Raw genomic sequence first — 23,513 nt, 5'->3', positions numbered from 1 at the left:
AGAACCCCAAAAATTATACATTTTTTTTCTAACACCCTAGAGAATAAAACGGCGGTCGTTGCAATACTCTCCGTCACACCGTATTTGCACAGCGGTCTTACAAGCGCACTTTTTATGGAAAAAATACCGTTTTTTTAATTCAAAAATAAGACAACAGTAAAGTTAGCCCAATTTTTTTTTTTATATTGTGAAAGATAATGTTACGCTGAGTAAATTGATACCCAACATGTCACGCTTCAAGATTACACCCGCTCGTGGAATGGCAACAAACTTTTACCCTTAAAAATCTCCATAGGCGACATTTAAAAAATTCTACAGGTTGCATGTTTTGAGTTACAGAGGAGGTCTAAGGCTAGATTTATCGCTCTTGTTCTAACGATCGCGGCGATACCTCACATGTGCGGTCTGAACACCGTTTTCATATGCGGGCGCTACTCACGTATGCGTTCACTTCTGCGCACAAGCTCGTCGGGGCGGGGCACGTTTAATGTGTTTTTTTCTTATTTATTTTACCTTTTATTTTTTATTTTTACAAAAATAAAAAAAAGTGTCACTTTTATTCCAATTACAAGGAATGTAAACATCCCTTGTAATAGAAAAAAAAGCATGACAGGTCCTCTTATATATGAGATATGGGGTCAAAAAGACCTTCGCTCTCATAATTACACTAAAATGCAATAAAAAAAAAAATGTTGTTCAAAAAAAATTAAAAAATTAAATGTCTCTTTAAGAGCTATGGGCGGAAGTGATGTTTTGATGTCGCTTCCACCCTGCAATGGTATGGAGACGGGTGGGGGCCATCTTCCCCTCACTCGTCTCAGTGCCTAACAGGTAGAAGGACCCGATCGCCTCCGCCGGCTCCGGTAAGCGGCGGAAGGCACCGGAGCGCGGCGGGCAGGACGATAAAAGTGATTTAGCTGTGAATCCGCCACAGAGACCACTTTTATCTGAAGAAGAGGATACCGGGGTCATGGTAGCTAGCTGCTGCCAATACCACGATATTCCTCTTCAATGTAGCGACATAAAATGGCGGCGGGCGGTCCGTAAGTGGTTATACTTACCTCCTCTATGCAGTTGGTTTTGCACAGTGCAGCCCCGATCCTCCTCTTCTCGGGTCCCTCTTCGCTGCTCCTGGCCCCTCCCTCCTGTGGAGTGCCCCCCACAGCAAGCAGCTTCCCATGGGGGGCACCCTGAGCCGAGTCACAGCTCCGTGTGTCCATTCAGACACGGAGCCCAGGTCTCAGTCACTTATGCCTGGGGGGGGGGCTCCATCAGGTGAGCTGTATGGGGCGCCGTCATTTCTAACAGTCCTGTTCACAAAACTGAGTGAATGCTCTACCCCGGAGAATTTTGGGGGTTTAACACGAAGGGTTAATAATCTCTTCTGGACACATCCTGAGTGTATCGTGCTAATCTCTCTGGGTGACTTCTGTACACAGGGAACAGGAAAGTTTGGAATCGTCCACCGAACAGGATCAGCCGCCACAAATACTGGAGGAGTTGCGGGATATCCTGGTGGCCCCTGAAACCCCAATTGCCAAATTCCAGATTAAAGTCAAAGGTAATAATTCTACGATGTCATTAAAATGTTTGTACTTTTTTTTTTTATTAAAGCCGAACGCACAACAATAAAAGACATACAGTATATGGGGCTTTGTTACCTACCAAAGGATTTGTATTTTTGTCTAGACATGTGCAGTTCGTTTAGTTCCGAATTAAATTTTTAACAAATTTTGACAAATTCGTTAATTTCCGATTTTCCGAATTTTTCAATTCCTGAATTTCTGAATTTTCAAAATTCCGAATTTTTGAAATTTTCACATTTTTGAAATTTCCGAATTTCGGAAATTCGAAATTTCGGAAATTCGAAAATTCTAAGTTTCAGAAATTCGAAATTCGGAAATTCGAAATTCAAAAATTGGAAAATTTCAGAAATTTAAAATTCGGAAACTCAGAAATTGGAAATTGCAGAAATTGGAAAATTCCTGAATTTTTGAATTACAAAAATCAGAAAATTTTGGAAACTGGGAATTCAAAAATTCGGAATTTGAAAATCCGGAAATTTGGAATTCGAAAATTCAGAAATTCGAACATTCGAAATTCGGAAATAGGAAGATTCGGAAATCTGAAAATTCGGACATTTGAAATTCGGAAATAGGAAGATTCGGAAATTTGAAAATTCGGAAAGTTGGGAATTCAAAAATTCGGAAATTTGAAAATCCAAATTTTCAGATTTCCCGAATTCAGAATTTTTGAATCTCCAAATTTTCAAATTTCCAAAAAAAGCAAAAAAAACTAATGAAACAAAAATGAACAAATTTTTTGTCAGTGCACATGTCTATTTTTGTCCAACCAATTTTGAGATTTATGAAGGGATGCTGATTTTCTGTTGCAGTTAAAGTGACGATAAACGGTCCCAAAGAAAAAATAAAAAAACAACCCATTCAGATTAAAATACAAATGAAAGGAAAAACATTTGTGCATAGATAGTTTGGGTACAGTGTAGCATGACCGCGCAATTGTCATTCAAAGTGCGACAGCGCTGAAAGCTGAAACCTGTCCTGGGCAGGAAGGGGGGGAAGTACCCGGTATTGAAGTGCCCTGCATTGTCACCCGCACTTCTGCAAAAGGTTGAATGTTTTTATGAGGTGCGGGAAAACACGTGTTCCCACACTGATACAAGCTATACGTGTCATGTGTGTAATGGACTCTTCCTTTGTATTGCAGATAAGTACATAAAATAAAAGTATTGAAGATAAGTATAATAAGATTTCCCCGAAAATAAGACCTAGCGTGATTGTCGGTGATGGCTGCAATATAAGCCCTACCCCCCAAATAAGCCCTAGTTAAAGTCCTTGTAGGGCTTATTTTCGGGGAAACAGGGTAGGGCTTATTTGGGGGGTAGGGCTTTTATTGCAGCCATCACCGACAATCACGCTAGGTCTTATTTTCGGGGAAACAGGGTAAGTATTGATGATAAGTACATAAAATATAAGTATTGATGATAAGTACATAAAATATAAGTATTAATGATAAGTACATAAAATTTAAGTAACATAAAAGATTATTTCTGCTCTTGGTTGTTTTCCATTGATAAATGTCACATACGTGCGTATTTCAGGAATCCCGCGCCCTCGTGTGCACTGGTTTAAGGACGGACAGCCTATCCACGCCTCCGACCGACTACTAATGACCAATAAGAGGAAGGTGCGCTCACTGGAGATCCTCAACGTGACCAAAGAAGATGCCGGAGAATATTCTACATACATCAGTAATTCCTCTGGTTCTGCGTACTCGTCCGCCAGACTGACAGTCAAAGGTATGTATCTCACAGATGTGCATCGCCAGTCTTTGCCACATTTCCCGATTAGATATGTGCGGTCCGTTTCGTTCTGAATAAATATTCGGAGAACTTTTTCATTATGCGGGGGATTCGGACATATCCGAACACCCGAATTACAGTATAAATGAAGTTTACCGAATGCTTCGGATAACGAAACAAAATTCGTCCGAATTTCCGAAGGTTCGAATTGAAATTCAAATCTAATTTTACATCGAATTCAAGGTCGAATTCGAACTGTAAACATGTTTCTGAAATCAAAGATTGTGTGTGATATTACAGCTCCATTATGAAATAAAGCTGTTTTAGTTAAGCAAAAGGTGATTTAAAGAATCATTGTATTCATTTGATGAAGATCTTTTTTTGTGTTCACTTTGCCACATTCGAATCCAAAAAAAAAACCATCTAAAGTCTTCGATTCGGCCGATTCAAGATTTATCAATTCGAACGTTTCGAATCAAAAAAATCAGTAAATTCGAAAAAGACATAAAACAAATTCCGAATACAAATTCAATGAATCAACCAAATTTAACTAAACTAAATAACTAGATTAACAAATCACAACGAAATGAAGCTAATTTTTTCATCATGCACATTTCATGCAGGATTCCCGATCCTTGGGTATTGCTTTCTTCCCACTAACTAAACTCATTATGATTCTTGACTTCTTTAGGTGTCATGCACACTGGGAATCAGTCCTTGATCTATTAACATCAAAGGATGGAGTCCAGGGCTGCTGTTAGAAAACCACGGGGCCCCATACAGACAGCCTGACATGGGTCCCCATACAGCCAATGCTTATGAATGAACACAGTGAGTGATCAGCATCTATCACTCATTGTGTTCATTCAGGAAAGGAAGTGACTGATAAATATGACATTTACCAGACTTACCCCACACTCCATTTTGAAAGATCCTATTGTGTGCTTGCAGCTGCTGGCAGGAAGGAGGGGAGGGAAGCCAGCAGCACTACGGGGTGGGGGTAGGGGGGCACACAGTGGGGCCTGGGCAGCAGGGGGAAACATATGGTGCACAGGGAAGGTGGTCAGTGTAGCAGGGGGGCAATAACTGGAACTGATCCCCTGTATGGTTCTCTGCAGCAGATGAAAGCCAATGGGAGGGAGAAGAGAAGAAGCCAGCTTTCAGCTGCTGTAGAGAGAGACATACAGGGGATTAGTTTGAGTTTACTATGCTTCAGTTTGTGAATGAACGGAAAGCTCTGTACACAGCTATTCCTGTTCATTCATTCTGTGCAGCTGAGGCTGCAGAGATGGAGATGGAGGGTAGTTTTTTTTTATTTTTGTTATTTTATTTTTTTATTACTTTTTACCATTTATTTTTTTATTATTTGTTACCATTCTATTTAGACCCATGATATTTCACCAAAGCCCCCAAACGGGGCTCCTAAAAAAATTGTAAAAAATAATAAAAAATATAAATTGCAAAAAAAAAAAAATATATATATTGCAATTTACAGTTTTTATTATTTTTTACAATTTTTTAGGAGCCCCATTTGGGGGCTTTGGTGAAATATCAAGGGTCTAAATAGAATGGTAACAAATAATAAAAAAATAAATGGTAAAAAGTAATAAAAAAATAAAATAACAAAAATAAAAAAAAAACTACTGGCACCAGTGGTGGAACTACCAGGGTCGCAAAGGTTTCACTTGCAACCAGGCCCTGGCATTCCACCACTGGGATCGGTGAGAAGGGCCCCAGGCTTGGAGAACAGGGCCCTGGCTGGGGTGACAGGGGGGCCCTTGATGGTTTCTTGCACCAGGGGGGCCTGGGGGTGCTAGTTATGCCTCTGACTGACCCCTAATAGTGTTGGTTTGGGTTCCCCAAGACCTGAAAATGATTTTAAGGGTTCCTCTGGGGTAAAAAGGTAGAGAAAGGCTGCTCTAAATAAACCTTTGTAGTCAGGGACAGAAAGTGATGGACAAAAAAGGAAGAGCATAGATATCTTCCAATAGGAAAGCAAGAAACCTCTCTTTTAGGGCAGCAATGAAAGCCCTTATTAGTAGCTTGGGGAAGAATCAAAACCTCCATCAAGTTTTTATTGGTGTTTATATCCCAGTTGGGTAAATTCCCAGATTTCCCTCTTTACAGTCCTAACATCAGTCGGAATTCACATTGATTGTGTAACACATTATATACTGGTTTAAGTAAAATCATAGAGAAAATCTTCTGTAAAATCTTGTGTTCCCTGGAGCCGACCTTTGTGTCCTCTGAGAATAATAATCTATATATACGTTGAAGACTGTCCTTCAGAGAACAGAAAGTGATTTAATTGTCTCTCTCCATCGTCGTTGCTGACTGTTCCGGCCATGTATTATTCAGTAATGTTTTTTACTGCTCACTCTCCGCATAAAGAATTACTAAAGGCCAACACATGAAAGACCTTCCTCTTCCCAGCGGAGAGGCCGGGATAAAACAACGTCTGTTATGTTATATACAGCCTGCTCACTTTTCTAGAATCTGACCCAATAAATTCTGGTGGATTGCCTACGTTATCTAATGCTCAGTGTTTCATCATCTCTTTATTTCAGGGCCCGGGGAACTTCACAAGGAGAAATCCACAGAAGGTGCCGCAGGTCAGCCATCTTGGTTTATCATTAAATTCGTGATGAATACAGAGATGTTTTATGACCTAATATCTTAATGCGGTAAAGCAGTGAAAAGTAAAACTGTGTTGTTGATGGTGTGCTTTTACAAAACAAGAATGTTCCATATAAAAACTATTTACAGTTGTAGGAAAACAATACAGGACATACAGAGTGTCACATACATGCATACGCACATATACCCACACTAACTAGCCTTTCCTAGCAAATGAACAATGCCATTAGATAGTATGCAGTAAGGGTACACTAAAAATCACTTAGCTACTGTTATAGCTGGTCCACAATTTCCCCCTAGAAGAGGCCTTCCGACATTAACTTCACAATGAGGTGCCACTGCTGACCTTATTCCGAGAAATCCATTGGCCTGCCTGCCATAATTACCCAGTGGCTTCAGTTTCTTTCTTAGTCGCTGACTGTTTTGCTTGTATATTTTTCGCTACATGGCAGTAAAGTGAGGAAAAGGAAATCCCTGAAGTATATTAGTGTACTTTTACTAAACAAAGTGCTGCATATACATACTACTTACAATTGTTGGAAAACAATATAAGTGTCACAAACACACACACACACTAACTAGCCTTTCCTAGCAAATGAACAAGGCCAATGCATTGTATGCAGTAAGGGTACACTAAAAATCACTTAGCTACTGTTATAGCTGGTCCACAATTTCCGCCTAGAACAGGACTTCCAACATTAACTGCACAAAGAGAAATCCACAGAAGGTGCCACAGGTCAGCCAGCTTGGTTTATCATGACATTCTTGACGTATACAGGGATAGCTGTTTTCTGAGCTAACATCTTAGCTGGCCGCATCACTGAGGCATGGGGTGCCTCTTACCTCGGTGACATTGCTCATTTCTCACTAGGCTCACTAGGCTGAGTATTAGTTAAAGGAAACCTGTGCTGAGAGAAATATTGGAGGCGCCATTGCTGGCCTTATTCTCAGAAATCTATTGGTCTGCCTGTCATATTTACCCATTGGCTTCAGTGTGGGAAAACAAGGAAAAGGAAAACCTTGTAGTATATTAGTGCACCTTTACTAAACAAGAATGTTCCCTATACTGTGCATACTACTTACAGTTGTAGGAAAACAATACAGAGTGTCACAAACACACACACACACACACACACTAACTAGCCTTTCCTAGCAAATTAACAATGCCAATAGTTAGTATGAAGTAATAAAAAATCACCTAGCTTCTGTTATAGCTGGTCCACAATTTCCTCCTAGAACTGGACTTCTGATATTACGTGTTCAAAGGAAAGCTGTATGTTGATCTGGTTTTCTTGTAATGTAGATATAGTGCTGCCCCCAGGGTGAAGTCCCACTTCCGTTCGTGATGTTGCCATTTTATTTAGGAAGTTTATTAGACATTAGGCATAACCCCTTCTACTTGTCTTGAAGGTAAACATTTCCTAAGGCCTCTTTCACACTGGGGCGGTGTCGGCGGTAAAACTGCACTATTTTTAGCGCCACTTTACTGTCGTTTTAGCGGCGGTGTTCGGCCGCTAGCGGGGGCAGTTTTACCCCCCTGCTAGCGGCCAAGAAAGGGATAAAACCACCGCAAAGCGCTGCTGCAGCAGCGCTATGCCGGCGTTATAGCCGCGCTGCCCCATTGATTTCAATGGGCAGGAGCGGTGAAGGAGCGGTGTATACACCGCTCCAAAGATGCTGCTAGCAGGACTTTTTTTACTGTCCTGCCAGCGCACTGCTCCAGTGTGAAAGCCCTCTTTCAGCAGCGGCTCTTTCAGGGAGCTTAGTGCCTGCAAAGCGCCCCAGTGTGAAAGGGGTCTTACTCCAAAACCTGGATGGCATTGAAGTGTCATACATGTCATGGGTCAAATATGTCAAAAGGTGAATCCATTGTTTATTCTTATTTACAAAGCTTGGGTCCAGTGTTTGACAAAAGCTCCTTTAACCACTTCAGCTTGAGTGATTATACCTGGATGATACCCCCAGCTACAGGCATCATCCCAGTATTGTTGTTTAGAGGATAGTCTTATCTGTCATCTGTTTCTGTGTATTTAGTAGTTTATTATTATGTAAATCAAAAGTGTGACCTTTGATCTGCATGTGATATTAAAGAAACATTACGAGTAGAAAAAAAAAAAGAATTGTTTCAAATAAAATGTATTCCTATTTAACCCCTTAATAAGCCTTAGTTAATCATAATCAGCCCTAATTAACCCCTTCTTCCTTTTCTCCCCCATTTTGTTTTTATGCTGTTTATTTATTTTTACCGATCTTTTTTTTTTTGCTTCATATTTTTTTTCAGTGTCACATAAAAAGTAAAAAAAAAATGCCTGTTTCCTTTTATTTGCAAATAACCTTTAAATGCTGTATTTTTAGACAGGACAAATTATAGAATTAAATGTATATTTTTTTATTGACAGTAAAACTACTTTTTCGTAATACTAACACTGGACAAAATAGAAAAGAAAAAAACTTTTTATTTTTATCTTTATTGATAGATTTCAATATTGGCAACAAAAAAAAGTATCTATTACTTTCTTATCTTAAATTTTACAAAATAAAGCCATAGTGGAAAGGTAAAAATGACCCTTAAAAGAAGTATGAGGTTAGGTGCATACCTGCTGCGTGTTGGGAACACTAAATCAAGCATTTTCTCAGAAAATGCACAGAAATGTGTTGCCCTTTAGCAGATGCATGGAGGTAACATTTATTGTTGTTGGCAACCCCACACATCTGCTAACACGCACGCCAAACCACATGGTGTCGCATCCCAAATCAGTTCGGTGTGGCCCGATTTTAAAGAAGGGTCAGGGGTTTCTTTTGCGTGTTTCTCGTGCGTGTGGCAGCCCATTAAAATAAATCGGCTGATCCACACGTAACGCACAGGAACGCATGTGCACCATTGCACCTGTATTGTGTGAACCTAGCCCAAAGGTAACTGGTTAAAAAGCCTGCAAAATATCTGCCTTCAGATGTCAACGTCTGGCCGACTTGTACGCTTTAAATTATTGTTTTTTTGCAGCTTCAGAAAAGCCGATTCCCCCCATGTTCCTGGAGAGATTCACCAACAAAAAAGTGATGAAAGGATCCAGTATCACACTCTCTGTGAAGATTGAAGGTAAAATACAGGGAACTTTTTACAATATTTTAAAAAGGATTCTTAGTAAATGCCTAAATGTAACCACAGATATGGAGGTCACCAGATCCAGCCAGTTGGTAATATGGTATCCTCATCAAGTTAATGATATGGTATCCTCATCTATCTGGTGATATGGTATCCTCATCCAGTTGGTGATATGGTATCCTCATCTATCTGGTAATATGGTATCCTCATCCAGTTTGGTGATATAGTATTTTCATCCAGTTGGTAATATGGTATACTCATCCAGTTTGGTGATATAGTATTTTCATCCAGTTGGTAATATGGTATACTCATCCAGTTGGGGACATGGTATCCTCATCCAGTTGGGGGGCATGGTATTTTCATCCAGTTGGGGACATGGTATCCTCATCCAGTTGGTGATATGGTATTCTCATCCAGTTAATGATATGGTATCCTCATCTGGTTGGTGACATGGTATCTTCATCCAGTTGGGGACATGGAATCCTTATCCAGTTGGTGATATGGTATGCTCATCCAGTTGGTGACATGGTATCCTCATCCAGTTGGTGATATGGTATCCTCATTCAGTTGGGGACATGGTATCCTCATCCAGTTGTGAATACGGTATCCTCATCCAGTTGGGGACATGGCATACTTATCCAGTTGGGGACATAATATCCTCATCCTGTTGGGGACATAATATCCTCATCCAGTTGGGGACATGGTATACTCATCCAGTTGGGGACATGGTATTCTCATGCAGTTAATGATATGGTATCCTCATCCGGGTTAATGATATGGTATCCTCATCCAGTTGGGAACATGGTATTCTTGCTCAGTTAATGATATGGTATCCTCATCCAGTTGGATATATTTATTAATATATATTTATAATATTATATGATATTATATTTGTGTTAAATGTACCATATCTAATGACAGGTCCAATTTAAGGAAGTGAGGGATGTTGCAAATGTTCACACTTGTAGGACTTTGTGCCAGTGTACTAATTTCTGTATTGTTCGGCCATGTCAGGAATCCCGTCCCCAACCATTACCTGGTTGAAGGAGGAGTCTCCGGAAGACGTTCTCTGGATCAAGCCGGACACTCCAGGCTACAAGGTGGCCAGCTCCAACAGGCACCACAGTCTCATCCTGCTGGACGTCGGCACCGAGTTCTCCGGGACGTACACTTGTATCGCCACAAATAAAGTCGGCCAGTCCATCTGCTCTGCATCTGTTGAAGTCTTAGACGGTAAGCTTCAAAGTCCAGCATACACACGTCTAGCATCTTTTGCATTACAGGAAGTGGTAGGAAATACATATGTCCAATGGGGACACAAACTTCTGACAATAGTTTTTATACTGTCTGTGTCAACTGCAACTCCAATTTCCAGTATAACCATCACAAGGACAGGAAGTGAGCGAAAATCTACCCTATGGGCAGTACCAAGACAGGGTCGTCCAGTGTCCAGGGCAAGGATCCAGAATTGCGCCCCCCTCCCTCCACTGTTAATATATGCTCTACCACCCTGGGTCCATTCTTTGCCCCTTTGCTTCACTGCTCCTGGGGCAGCTGGCACTCCTACCCATCCCTTGTCCTGGCCTTGCCCATGGGAAAAAAAATCTAGAGGTATGTAGTAGATGGTGCTTCATCAGGATCTCTGATCTGTACAGTTTTTAGTATGCATAGGGGTGTATTTATATGTAAAAAAAAAAATTCTTTGTGGATATGGCAAAATCAAATGTTCTCAGACTATATGCTCTGCAGATCGAATAGGTAAATGTGGGCAGTACAGGGTTGTCTGTTCGAATCCCAACCATGGCACTACCTGCCTGGAGTTTGCATGTTCTCCTTGTGCCTGCGTGGGTTTTCCTCTGGGTAGTCCACTTTCCTCCCACACTCCAAAGACATGCTGGTAGGTTAATTGGATCTTCTCTAAATTGGCCCTAGTATGCGTATGAATGTGAGTTTGGGACCTTAGATTGTAAGCTCCTTGAGGGCAGGGACTGATGTGAATGTGCATTATACAGGTATATGTAATGCACTACATAAATTAATGGCGCTATATAAGTACCTGTAATAAATAAATGGGGAAAATAATGCACTATGGCCACTAGATAGCAATAACTATCATAGGAAATAGGTATGCTCCTTCTAGTGACCATAATGTTCTATTTTCCTCATTTACACATTCGATCTGCAGAGAATTTAGCCTGAGAACGTTTGATTTTGTCCCATTCGCATAAAACTAACTAATATGCAGTTTAGATGAGTGAACAACTATCCAAATGTTTTATACATTCATCCCTTAGTATTAAAAATTGCTATTAAAACAGTTGCAGAAGGCTGCTCTCGGTCCACAGGTACTAGGATGGTGGTTTCGTAACTATAGGTTTACTCTTAAACAGGGCTTTTTTTCTGAGTCCCCCTTGTCTCCGTGCCCTCCTCTGAGCACCGTCCCCTGGTTCCACCCCCTACCCACCTCCCAGTACTGCCCCAAGTATCATTTTGTGTTTCTAATTAGTTTGTATGGAATTCGTTCTTGTCTAAAAACAAAAAAAAAAAAGCACTAAAATAGATGCCCTGGAGCCAGCAACAATAGATCCCCCAGCATCAATAGACCCCACCCCAGCAACAATAGATCCCTCACACAACAATAGACTCCCCCAGCAACAATGGACCCCACCCCAGCAGCAATAGGCCCCCCAGCAAGAATAAACCCCACCCCCAGTAACAAAAGATCCACCCCATCAACATTAGACCCCCCCTGCAACAACAACAGATCTCCCAGCAGCCAGCCTCAATAGACTTTCCAGCATACAGCACTAATAGACCTCTCCCTCAATTGTAGATTGCTACCAGCAACATAAGACCCCCCGACAACAATGGATTTCCCACCAGCAACAATAAACCCTCACACAAAAACAGATCCCCACCAGTGACAATAGCTCTCCAGCACACCCCATACCCCTTGCTATTACATACATTCAGCGCTGGAGGTGCCGGAACTGAGTTCCCCCACGTTCCTGCTGAAAAAAAACCCTGTTCTTAGATGAAAGAAAGGCAGAGCAGCACAAAAAAGTTGAAGTTTTAGATGTCATAGATCTGTTTTATTTATGGAAAATGCCAACATGTTTGGGAATCAGAACCCCCCTCCCCCCCCGCCCCTTTCTTCAGGGCTAAGGTAAATCACAAAACATAATAAGACACAGCAAGAAAAGTATCCGATGATAGATGCAAATTAAATTTTTAACGTTTTTGTTTTTTTTTATTTGCATCTACTGTTACATCGAATGTTTTAGGTTCTATTCTTATTGTGCTTTATAATGTTTTGTGACCAGTCCTGATGAAGGAGCAGTGACACCCTGAAACACGTTTCTATTTTCCTACAATAAAGTAGATCCATAAAATATCTGACACTCTGTTAAGTCCTCATTTGGCACTCTTTTTTTTTTTCTTCCAGAAATTAAAATCTGAAAGAAATTTTAACTCTTTCCCTCTCTATCCATAACAAAAAAAAAAAGAAAAGAAAAAATTGTCTGCAGTTTTATATATGAACGTTTTACCCAAAGAAACACATGGACTGTGACTCCTTCTATTAGAGTTTTTAATTTGTAATATTAAATTACGTCTCATTTTTATAGAGAAAGAAGCACAGCTTCTGGAGAAAGCGGATAAAATCGTGAAGGATGTATTGAAGAGCGCCGTACCCGGGTGAGTAAGGGAATAAGACCCAGGACTTTGTTTTCAGTGGAAATGTGGCAATACGCAGTACACAAAGATAATAGGACCATGGAAAACAATCGTAGCCACCCTCTAACAGGAAGTGAGATCACAGCAGCAAAATAAAAGGAATTTGGATATTCATTCGATTTTTTTGGGGGGGGGAGGGGGACAGGTATCAGAAGGGAAGGAGAAGGAAGGCGGGTAAGTTTATATCATAATATGAATATAGAATATGGGGGGGGGAGCGGTCATTCCTGACTTGGTGTATAAAGACGATGTCATAGCTGACATCCTCATCCTGCCCTCTGCACTAGACATGTGCAATTCGTTTTGTTCCGAATTAGTTTTTTAACAAATTTCGACAACTTCGTTAATTTGAAAATATCCAAATGAATGAAAACCCGTTTAACAAATGTTTCCGAATATTCAGAAATTTGAATATTCGGAAGATTTGGAGATTCGATAATTTGCAATGAGAAAATCCGAAAAAAAGGAATGAAAATCCGAAAATTCAAAAGAGCGAAAATCCGAAAATAAGAACAAAAATCAAAAAAGTCAAAAACCCAAAAATCTGAAATAATAACTTAACTATTACTAAACTATTAAATTATAGATATTGGAATCTCCTTTCAAATTTGGCTGTTAGTGAACGTAACGAATCCGAATTTATCTGAAGTTACAAATTATCCGAAATAGCAAATGCCGCATCTAAATGAATGGAACGTAACAAATTACTTTTTATTATTATTATTATTATTTATTATTAATAATTTGTTTAGATGCGGCATTCGTTATTTCGGATAATTCGTAACTTCGGATAAATTCGTATTCATTACGTTCACTGACAGACAAATTTGAAAGGAGATTCCAATATCTATAATTTAATAGTTAGTTATTTAGTTAGTAGTTAATTAGTTATTATTTTGAATTTTCGGATTTCCTTTCTTATTTTCGGACTTTCTAATTTTCGAATTCTGAATTTTCGAATTTCCGAATTCCGAATTCTCTTATTTATGAATTTTCAAATTTACGAAAAAAAACAAAAAACGAATAAAACGAAAACAAACAAATTTTTTCAGCAGTGCACATGTCTACTCTGCACAAATTTGACATTTTTGCCCATTCTTCTTTGCAAAACATCTCAAGCTCTGTGAGATTGGATGGAGAGCGTCTGTGAACAGCAATTTTCAAGTCTTGCCACAGATTCTCAATGTGATTTAGGTCTGGACTGTGACTAGAGCATTCTAACACATGAATATGCTTTGATCTAAACCATTCCATTGTAGCTCTGGCTGGATGTTTCGGGTCGTTGTCCTGCTGGAAGGTGAACCTCCGCCCCAGTCTCAAGTCTTTTACAGACTCTAATGCCACGTACACACGACCGGTCTTGCCGTCGGAATAAACTCCGAAGGTTTCTCCGACTGAGCTCCAATGGAATTCCGCTCAAGCTGTCTTGCATACACACGGTCACACCAAAGCCTGACCTTCCAGAACGCGGTGACATACAACACGTACAACGGGACTAGAAAAAGGAAGTTCAATAGCCGGTAGCCAATAGCTTCCGTCTCGTACTTTCTTCACAGCATGCGTCATTTTTGGTCCGTCAGAATAGCATACAGACGAGCGGTTTTCCCAATAGGAATTGGTTCTTTCGTGTCCGTCAGAATTTTCGAAAAAAAAAAGTCCGATGAGGCATACACACGATCGGAATAGATGATGAAAAGCTCAGTCGGACTTTTTCTGTCGTACATTCCGCTCGTTTTCTTCTAAGATTACCCTGTATTTGGCTCCATCCATCTTCCCATCACCTCTGACCAGCTTCCCTGTCCCTGCTGAAAAAAAGCATCCCCACAACATGCTGCCAGCACCATGTTTTACAGTGGGGATGGTGTATTCAGGGTGATGTGCAGTGTTCGTTTTCCGACACACATAGCGTTTTGCTTTTAGGCCAAAAAGTTGAATTTTGGTCTCATCTGACCCGAGCACCTTCTTCCACATGTTTGCTGTGTCCTCCACATGGCTTCTCACAAACTACAAACGGGACTTCTTATGACTTTGTTTCACCAATGTCTTTCTTCTTGTCACTCTTCCATAAAGGTCAGATTTGTGGAGAGCACGACTAATAGTTGTCCTGTGGACAGATTCTCCCACCTGAGCTGTGGATCTCTGCAGCTCCTCCAGAGTTACCATGGGCCTCTTGGCTGCTTCTCTGATGAATGCTCTCCTTGCCCGGCTGGTCAGTTTAGGTGGACGGCCATGTCTTGGTAGGATTGCATTTGTGCCATACTCTTTCCAATTTCAGATGATGGATTGAACAGAGCTCCGTGAAATGTTCAAAGCTTGGGAAATTTTTTTTATAACCTAGCCCTGCTTTACACTTCTCCACAACTTTATCCCTGACCTGTCTGGTGTGTTCCTTGGCCTTCAGGTTTGCTGTTTTTTCACTAAGGTTCTCTAACAAACCTCTGAGGGCTTCACAGAACAGCTGTATTTATACTGAGATTAAATTACACACTGGTGGACTCTATTTCCTAATTAGGTGACTTCTGAAGGCAATTGGTTCCACTAGATTTTAGTTAGGGGTATCAGAGTAAAGGGGGGCTGAATACAAATACACGCCACACTTTTCACATATTTATTTGTAAAAAATTTTGAAAACCATTTATCATTTTCCTTCCACTTCACAATTATGTGTCACTTTGTGTTGGTCTATCACATAAAATCCCAATAAAATACATTTACGTTTTTGGTTGTAACATGACAAAGTGTGGAAAATTTATAAGGGGTATGAATACTTTTTCAAGGCACTGTATACCTTTTGGGGGGTTTCAGTAATTTCTCACAAAAAATGCTGATCATAACGTGTGCAAAAGAGTTTTTTTTAAATTGCCCCGGTAGACAAGTGGTCAAAAAAAAAAAAAAAAAATGATAGCTAAAAAATAGAATAAAAAAGTCACCTTTGCTGCAAACATCACCTTCAATTTTCCAGGACAGATCGGAGAAGTTGGTTGTTGTGATGGGGAGAATTGTGCGCTCGCCTCTCATCTCTTCCTTTTTGTTTCCACAGAGTAATCGGAATCACAGTGCAGCCCTCAGAAGCAGACGGTATGTAAATAAAATTAGTAAATCACCAGAATTATTCATGGTAATTTTAGTCATTATAACGAGCGAAGCTTCCTCCGAGATAAACAGATAATTTTCCACAAGCCGCATAGTCTCCATGAGTCACATAATACGGCGGACATGTTTGTTTACATCATTTAAATTAATTTCAAGCAACGTGGGAATACAAATCAGTACACTGACATTGCTGCTCAGTAATACTGGGTGTACCTTGTACTGGTTGTCTGTAGCCTCCTGCAGCCAAAATCCAGAGAACTCCTCACATGTTCAGTGGGAGGGCGCTTCCTGAATGGTGTCCTGTGTAACCCCCTGATCGCTGTATCAAATACACTATATTGCCAAAAGTATTGGGACACCTGCCTTTACACGCCCATGAACTTTAATGACATCCCGGTCTTAGCCCGTAGGGTTCAATATTGAGTTGGCTCCGCCCTTTGCAGCTATAACAGCTTTAACTCTTCTGGGAAGGCCGTCCACAAGGTTTAGGAGTGTGTCTATGGGAATGTTTGACCATTCTTCCAGAAGAGCATTTATGAGGTCAGGCACTGATGTTGGATGAGAAGGCCTGGCTCACAGTCTCTGCTCTGATTCATCACAAAGGTGTTTTATCGGGCTGAGGTCAGGACTCTGTGCAGGGCAGTCAAGATCCTCCACCCCAAACTCGCTCCTCCATGTCTTTATGGACCTTGCTTTAAAATGTTTTATTTTAAACACTGCGCTCACAATGCAGGGTTCAGGAGTGTGTTGCGCTCAGAATGCAGGGATCAGGAGTGCGTTGCACTCAGAATGTAGGGATCAGGTGTGCATTGCACTCACAATGTAGGGATCAGGACAGGAGTGTATTGCACTCAGAATGCAGGGATCAGAAATGTGTTGCACTCAGAATGTAGGAATCAGGAGTGCTTTGCACTCAGAATCCAAGGATCAGGAGTGTGTTGCACTCAGAATGTAGGGATCAGGAGTGCGTTGCACTCAGAATGCAGGGTTCAGGACAGGAGTGTATTGCACTCAGAATGCAGGGATCAGAAATGTGTTGCACTCAGAATGTAGGAATCAGGAGTGCTTTGCACTCAGAACGCAGGAATCAGGAGTGTGTTGCACTCAGAATGTAGGGATCAGGAGTGTGTTGCACTCAGAATGCAGGGATCAGGAGTCAATTTGCCGCCGCTCTCAAAGTGCCGCCTGGGTCCAAAGGACCTAGCGGGACCCATGGTAGGGCCGGCCCTGGCTAGAACCAAAATGAAAAAAGAAAGAGGATTCTGGGTAATCCCTCATTGTCTTGATTCCAAAGGTGAAGCCAAGCCACCGAAGCAACAAATTTCCCTAACAGACGTTGGAACGGAGGAGTTTTTCCAGAAGCTGACCACACAAATCACAGAAATGGTTTCTGCCAAGATCAGCCAAGGTTTGTCTACTTTACATCATGGTGGGCGGTTCCTCCTGTGTTTTTGGCCTTCCTTGGAATACACGGATGGACAGGAATGTACAGATATGGCGATAGCATGGCAGACAGCTTCTGTGGTGGAGCTTTAAAGTCTATTGCAATATATGGAAGCATGCTTCCTCTCCTGTCTTTCTAATTCCAAGTGTATGTGCTCAGAAATGAGAATATAAAGAAAAACAAAGTGTGTGGTTCGATCTGTGTGTTTTTTTGTTTTTTTTACATGCTCAACAGAATATAATGATTTTTGTAAAGAAAGTGCAGAATAATCTGTTTATTTTCAGGCTCTCTCTCTCTCTCCAATAGAAACGTCTTCATAGCAGGCAAGGAGGAAGAAGGATGGGGGGGGGAATCACTTCTTTGACTCACTCACTTATGTATGAATAATGTAGCTTGAGTTATTGAGCTCAGTAAACAGATTTTTTTCTCACCAGAGCAGCTAAGAAAAGACAGGTGAACAGGTGCCTTGAACGCCATCTGTTGGTTGGAAATAAATACATTTCAAATGCCTATATGTAGTTTACCTTACAACAGAATGGAAAAAAAAAAAAAAAGTATATCTAAAGGCATAAAAAATGCTTCAGCTAAATACAGGAGCTCTAAAATAAAAAAGGGAAAAAAATCTAGAGTTAAAAGAGAAGTTCTGCATTTTTTTCCCCAAGAATCATACTTACCTGCTGTAGGTGGATGCAACATCGGTCAAAGACCTGAGATCGTTCGATTCTCAGGGCTCCCTGAACAGAGAGCTGGTGACTGTCAGTAGTAGTAGTAGTAGTATGGCTGTAGACCATATTGTCATGATTTTTCCCCAGCCTGGACCACCTCTGTGACGTCAGCCAACAGCGAGCTCCAGCCTGCTGTCTGCTGAAAACGGGTCACAGGAGTGGAGAACCAACTGCACTCCTGTGATCCACAGAGAAAGCTTGTTTGGCAGTACTTCTTTAATCTCAGTTTGGAAAATGCACTTTACTTGCATAAATTGCGGATTAATGTTCCTTTATTATGGGCAGTAGTGAAATACTGCATTATGATCACTAGATGGAGCTGAAGTGCATAGGAAATACGGGCATCCTTGTAATAAGAGAAACAATGTAACAACTCTACAGAATGATAGAGGGAATTAGCCAAAACATTTTTTATCTATTTGTTTATTCCATCTAGTGTTCTCTAGAATTGTAATGTATTCCATTTTATAAAGATATATGTATTTCCTGTACTTCTTATCTCCATCTAGTGGCCATGATGCATTATTTTTACTACTGCCCATAATAAAAAAAAATTGTGTGTAGGAGAAAATACGCTAAAGAATTAAGTGACTATGCAATTATTTTTTTTACCTTAATGCATTTTATGCATTAAAGTGATTGTAAAGCTTTATATTTTTTTTACATGAAAATAATAAACATGTTATACTTACCTGCTCTTTGTAATGGTTTTTGCACAGAGTATCCTGGATACGCCTCTTCTCTGGTCCCACGCCGGCGCTCCTGGCTCCTCCCTCTTGCCGGGTGCCCCCCGCAGCAAGCAGCTTGAGCCGAGCCGCTGCTCTGTGTGTCCATTCACACACGGAGCCATGGTCCGACACGCCCCCTCCATCTCCGGATTGGCTGACTGGCTGTGATTGACAGCAGCGGGATTGCGAGTCCCCGGAGAGGCAAGGCTCCTGTGGACTTCCGTGGATCAAGAGGGGGATCAGGTAAATATTGGGGGGGGGGGGAGGTGGAAGCTGCTGTACGCAGAAGGTTAAAAAACCTTGTGCCTTTACAACCACTTTAAAGTAAAAAAATACTTTTTGAGTGCAGCTCCCCCTCCCAGCCTTCCGTAATACTCACCTGAGCTTGATCTCGATCCAGCAATGTGCACCAGAGCAGAGGCTCTCCCTGCTTTTTCCCTACTCATTGGCTCAGAGAAAGCAATAGGAGCCAATGGCTCCCACTGCTGTCAGTCACAGCCAGTGAGGAGGGGGCGCGAGGTGGAGCCGAGCCACGCTCTGTGTGTCTATGGATGCCCCCATAGCTAGTGCCAAGCAAAAATAAATAAATAAGGGTTTACAATTACTAAACTAATTAGTCTTAGTTTTAAATTTTCACTTTTCATAAATAAATTGCAGAGCAATGTTCCTTTATTATGAGCAGTAGTGAAATACCGCATTTTGACCACTAGATGGAGCTGATGAGCATAGGAAATACAGGAGTCGCTGTAACAAGAGATACAGATTCAGATTCAGAAAACTTTATTAATCCCAAAGGGAAATTACTAAAATCCAATTGCATTCAGCAAGAACTCACACAACATCACTGAAGGTACTCCTCAGACTGAGCAGTGTATTGTGAAGTGGGAGGAGTTGTTCCGGGGGTGTGGCTGCCTCCTCCACTCCTCCCAAACACTTGTTCATACAGGATAAGGAGGAGAGACAACAGCGGCCCTGGGAGTGTCCATATCCAGGAATGTAGTAAATGACTGAGTACATGTCACTGCAAACAACACTAAGACGTCACTATTTCACCCTACCTAATCATGTCACTATACCTCCCTATACTATCCAATCATGTCACTATACCTCCCTATACTATCCAATCCCGTCACTATACCTCCCTATACTAACCAATCATGTCACTATACCTCCCTATACTATCCAATCATGTCACTATACCTCCCTATACTATCCAATCATGTCACTATACCTCCCTATACTATCCAATCCCGTCACTATACCTCCCTATACTATCCAATCATGTCACTAAACCTCCCTATACTATCCAATCATGTCACTATACCTCCCTATACTATCCAATCATGTCACTAAACCTCCCTATACTATCCAATCCCGTCACTATACCTCCCTATACTATCCAATCATGTCACTAAACCTCCCTATACTATCCAATCATGTCACTATACCTCCCTATACTATCCAATCATGTCACTAAACCTCCCTATACTATCCAATCCCGTCACTATACCTCCCTATACTATCCAATCCTGTCACTAAACCTCCCTATACTATCCAATCCCGTCACTATACCTCCCTATACTATCCAATCATGTCACTATACCTCCCTATACTATCCAATCCTGTCACTATACCTCCCTATACTATCCAATCATGTCACTAAACCTCCCTATACTATCCAATCCTGTCACTATACCTCCCTATACTATCCAATCATGTCACTAAACCTCCCTATACTATCCAATCATGTCACTAAACCTCCCTATACTATCCAATCCCGTCACTATACCTCCCTATACTATCCAATCATGTCACTATACCTCCCTATACTATCCAATCCTGTCACTATACCTCCCTATACTATCCAATCATGTCACTAAACCTCCCTATACTATCCAATCCTGTCACTATACCTCCCTATACTATCCAATCATGTCACTAAACCTCCCTATACTATCCAATCCCGTCACTATACCTCCCTATACTATCCAATCATGTCACTATACCTCCCTATACTATCCAATCCCGTCACTATACCTCCCTATACTATCCAATCATGTCACTATACCTCCCTATACTATCCAATCCTGTCACTATACCTCCCTATACTATCCAATCATGTCACTAAACCTCCCTATACTATCCAATCCTGTCACTATACCTCCCTATACTATCCAATCCCGTCACTATACCTTCCTATACTATCCAATCTTGTCACTATACCTCCCTATACTATCCAATCCCGTCACTATACCTTCCTATACTATCCAATCCTGTCACTATACCGCCCTATACTATCCAATCCTGTCACTATACCTCCCTATACTGTCCAATCCTGTCACTATACCTCCCTATACTATCTAATCCTGTCACTATACTTCCCTATGCCATCCAATCATGTCACTATACCTCCCTATACTATCCAATCATGTCACTATACCTCCCTATACTATCCAATCCTGTCACTATACCTCCCTATACTATCCAATCCTGTCACTATACCTCCCTATACTATCCAATCATGTCACTATACCTCCCTATACTATCCAATCCTGTCACTATACCTCCCTATACTATCCAATCCTGTCACTATACCTCCCTATACTATCCAATCCTGTCACTATAGCTCCCTATGCCATCCAATCCTGACACTTTACCTCCCTATACAATCCAATCCTGCAACTCTACCGCTCAATACTACCGAAACCTGACACTATACAGTACATAACTACGCCTGATACTGTACACTCCTGACCTCCTCTCTACTGTGCCCTCCTGCCCCCCCCCCCCCCCATACTGTGTACAGTCATACATAAATACAGGCCGCTGATAGGCTGGGAGAGGCATTTATGACAGGGGGGCAGTGTGTACAGGAAAAAGAGTCAGTGTATATGGGGGGGGGCAGTGTGTACAGGAAAAAGAGTCAGAGTATATGGGGGGGGGGTGGGGGCAGTGTGTATATAGAATAAGAGTATTGTGTGCAGACGGTGAGATGATTCACCTCTCTGCAGAACAAAAATGTATTTTCTTGCTCTTCATATATACATCGCGCTGTTTATATCCAGGAGGAAATTCATCTTTGACTCAGAATGTGAGAAATGCCAAATATTGCGCACGTGTTTGCGTCACGCCATGTATCCGCGTAGCGGTTATGTGTTATTAGTACAGATACATAGACGGGGAGTGCGTTGGCGGTGGAAGCTGTGACCGTGTGATACGTTGTATATCGGTAATTTATACCCCGCAAGGTTTACCTGGAGGTTATCAGTATTCTGAGATTGGGAGAAGATTGTACTGAGGGAGACAGAGATCCGTACTCCGTGTTCACGCTGAGAGAAGACATTAGTCAGAGCTCGCTGCTCAATATGTACATAAATTTCCGGCATTCTCCGGCTGCTTCCCTTCCTGGGACTGACAATTCTCTCCAATAAGATCATTTTCTGTACTGGAGCAAAGTTTGTCAAAAGTAACCAAACTTGAGAACAAAAAATGTAATGTATTGCTTCTAACCAGTCCTTAGATGTGGCGGCTGCATTCGTTTTCTTTTTTAACCACTTCATCTCCAGAAGGATTTACCCCCCTCTTCATGACCAGGCCATTTTGTTGCGATACGGCACTGCGTTACTTTAACTGACAATTGCGCGGTCATGCGGCGCTGTACCCAAATAAAATTGATGTCTCCCCCCCCCACAAATAGAGCTTTCTTTTGGTGGTATTTGGTCGCCTCTGCGGTTTTTATTTTTTGAGCGAGACTGCGACATTGCGGTGGACAGATCGGACACTTTTGACACTTTTTTTGGGACCATTGACATTTATATAACGATCAGTGCTATAAAAATACACTGAATACTGTGTAAATGTCATTGGCAAGTAAGGGGTTAATTTTTTTTTTTTTAAAACATTTTTTTTTTTTACTTTCTGCTTCTAAAACATATCCAATAAAAAAAAATAAAAAATCTAATTTCTTCACCAGTTTAGGCCAATATGTATTCTGCTACATATTTTTGGTTAAAAAAAAATCCCAATAAGCGTATAATTAAATAAGAAAATAAGCTTTCTTTTGGTGGTATTTGATCACCTCTGCGGTTTTTATTTTTTGAGCTATGAAAAAAAAAAAAAAATGACAAATAGAAAGTAAACCAATATGCTTTTTTTTTAGCTATAAAACATATGCAATAAAAAAATGTAAAAAATCCAATTTCTTCATCAGTTTAGGCCGATATGTATTCTGCTACATATTTTTGGTAACAAAAAAAACCCAATAAGCGTATAATTAAATAAGAAAATAAGCATTTCTTTTTGTGGTATTTGATCACTTCTATGGTTTTTATTTTTTGAGCTATAAACAAAAAAAAAATGACAATTTAAAAAAAAAAAAAAAACATATTTTTTACTTTCTGCTATAAAACATATCCAATAAAAAAAATGTAAAAAATCCAATTTCTTCATCAGTTTAGGCCAATATGTATTCTGCTACATATTTTTGTTTAAAAAAATCCCAATAAGCGTATAATTAAATAAGAAAATAAGCTTTCTTTTGGTGATATTTGATCACTTCTGTGGTTTTTATTTTTTGAGCTATAAACAAAAAAAAATGACATTTAAAAAAAATATATATATATTTTTTACTTTCTGCTATAAAATATATTCAATAAAAAATTTAAAAAATCGAATTTCTTCATCAATTTAGGCCAATATGTATTCTGCCACATATTTTTGGTAAAAA

The 23,513-nt window shown here is 40.6% G+C and overlaps 1 protein-coding gene and 1 long non-coding RNA gene across 13 annotated transcripts in view; one reads left to right on the top strand and one right to left on the bottom strand.

Annotated features, from left to right (window-relative positions):
• Window positions 1-23,513, top strand: part of OBSCN (obscurin, cytoskeletal calmodulin and titin-interacting RhoGEF) — a 407,958-nt gene that overhangs the window by 309,987 nt on the left and 74,458 nt on the right. For all 12 annotated transcript variants that reach the window (XM_073629454.1, XM_073629462.1, XM_073629460.1 and 9 more), the window contains 8 exons: window positions 1,440-1,561; window positions 3,122-3,319; window positions 5,890-5,934; window positions 8,961-9,056; window positions 10,077-10,295; window positions 12,689-12,758; window positions 15,838-15,875; window positions 17,185-17,298. In XM_073629454.1, the coding sequence (XP_073485555.1) occupies window positions 1,440-1,561; window positions 3,122-3,319; window positions 5,890-5,934; window positions 8,961-9,056; window positions 10,077-10,295; window positions 12,689-12,758; window positions 15,838-15,875; window positions 17,185-17,298 (902 nt within the window). The remainder of the gene's footprint in view (window positions 1-1,439; window positions 1,562-3,121; window positions 3,320-5,889; window positions 5,935-8,960; window positions 9,057-10,076; window positions 10,296-12,688; window positions 12,759-15,837; window positions 15,876-17,184; window positions 17,299-23,513) is intronic.
• LOC141144090 (uncharacterized) overlaps window positions 1-23,513 on the bottom strand; it is a 175,209-nt gene that overhangs the window by 116,939 nt on the left and 34,757 nt on the right. The window lies entirely within an intron of this gene.

This window comes from Aquarana catesbeiana, linkage group LG05, assembly GCF_042186555.1.
Source record: "Aquarana catesbeiana isolate 2022-GZ linkage group LG05, ASM4218655v1, whole genome shotgun sequence".
NCBI classification, from domain to species: Eukaryota; Metazoa; Chordata; class Amphibia; order Anura; family Ranidae; genus Aquarana; species Aquarana catesbeiana.
The sequence above is the reverse complement of the archived record's forward strand: the minus strand, read 5'-3'. Positions and strand labels throughout refer to the sequence as shown.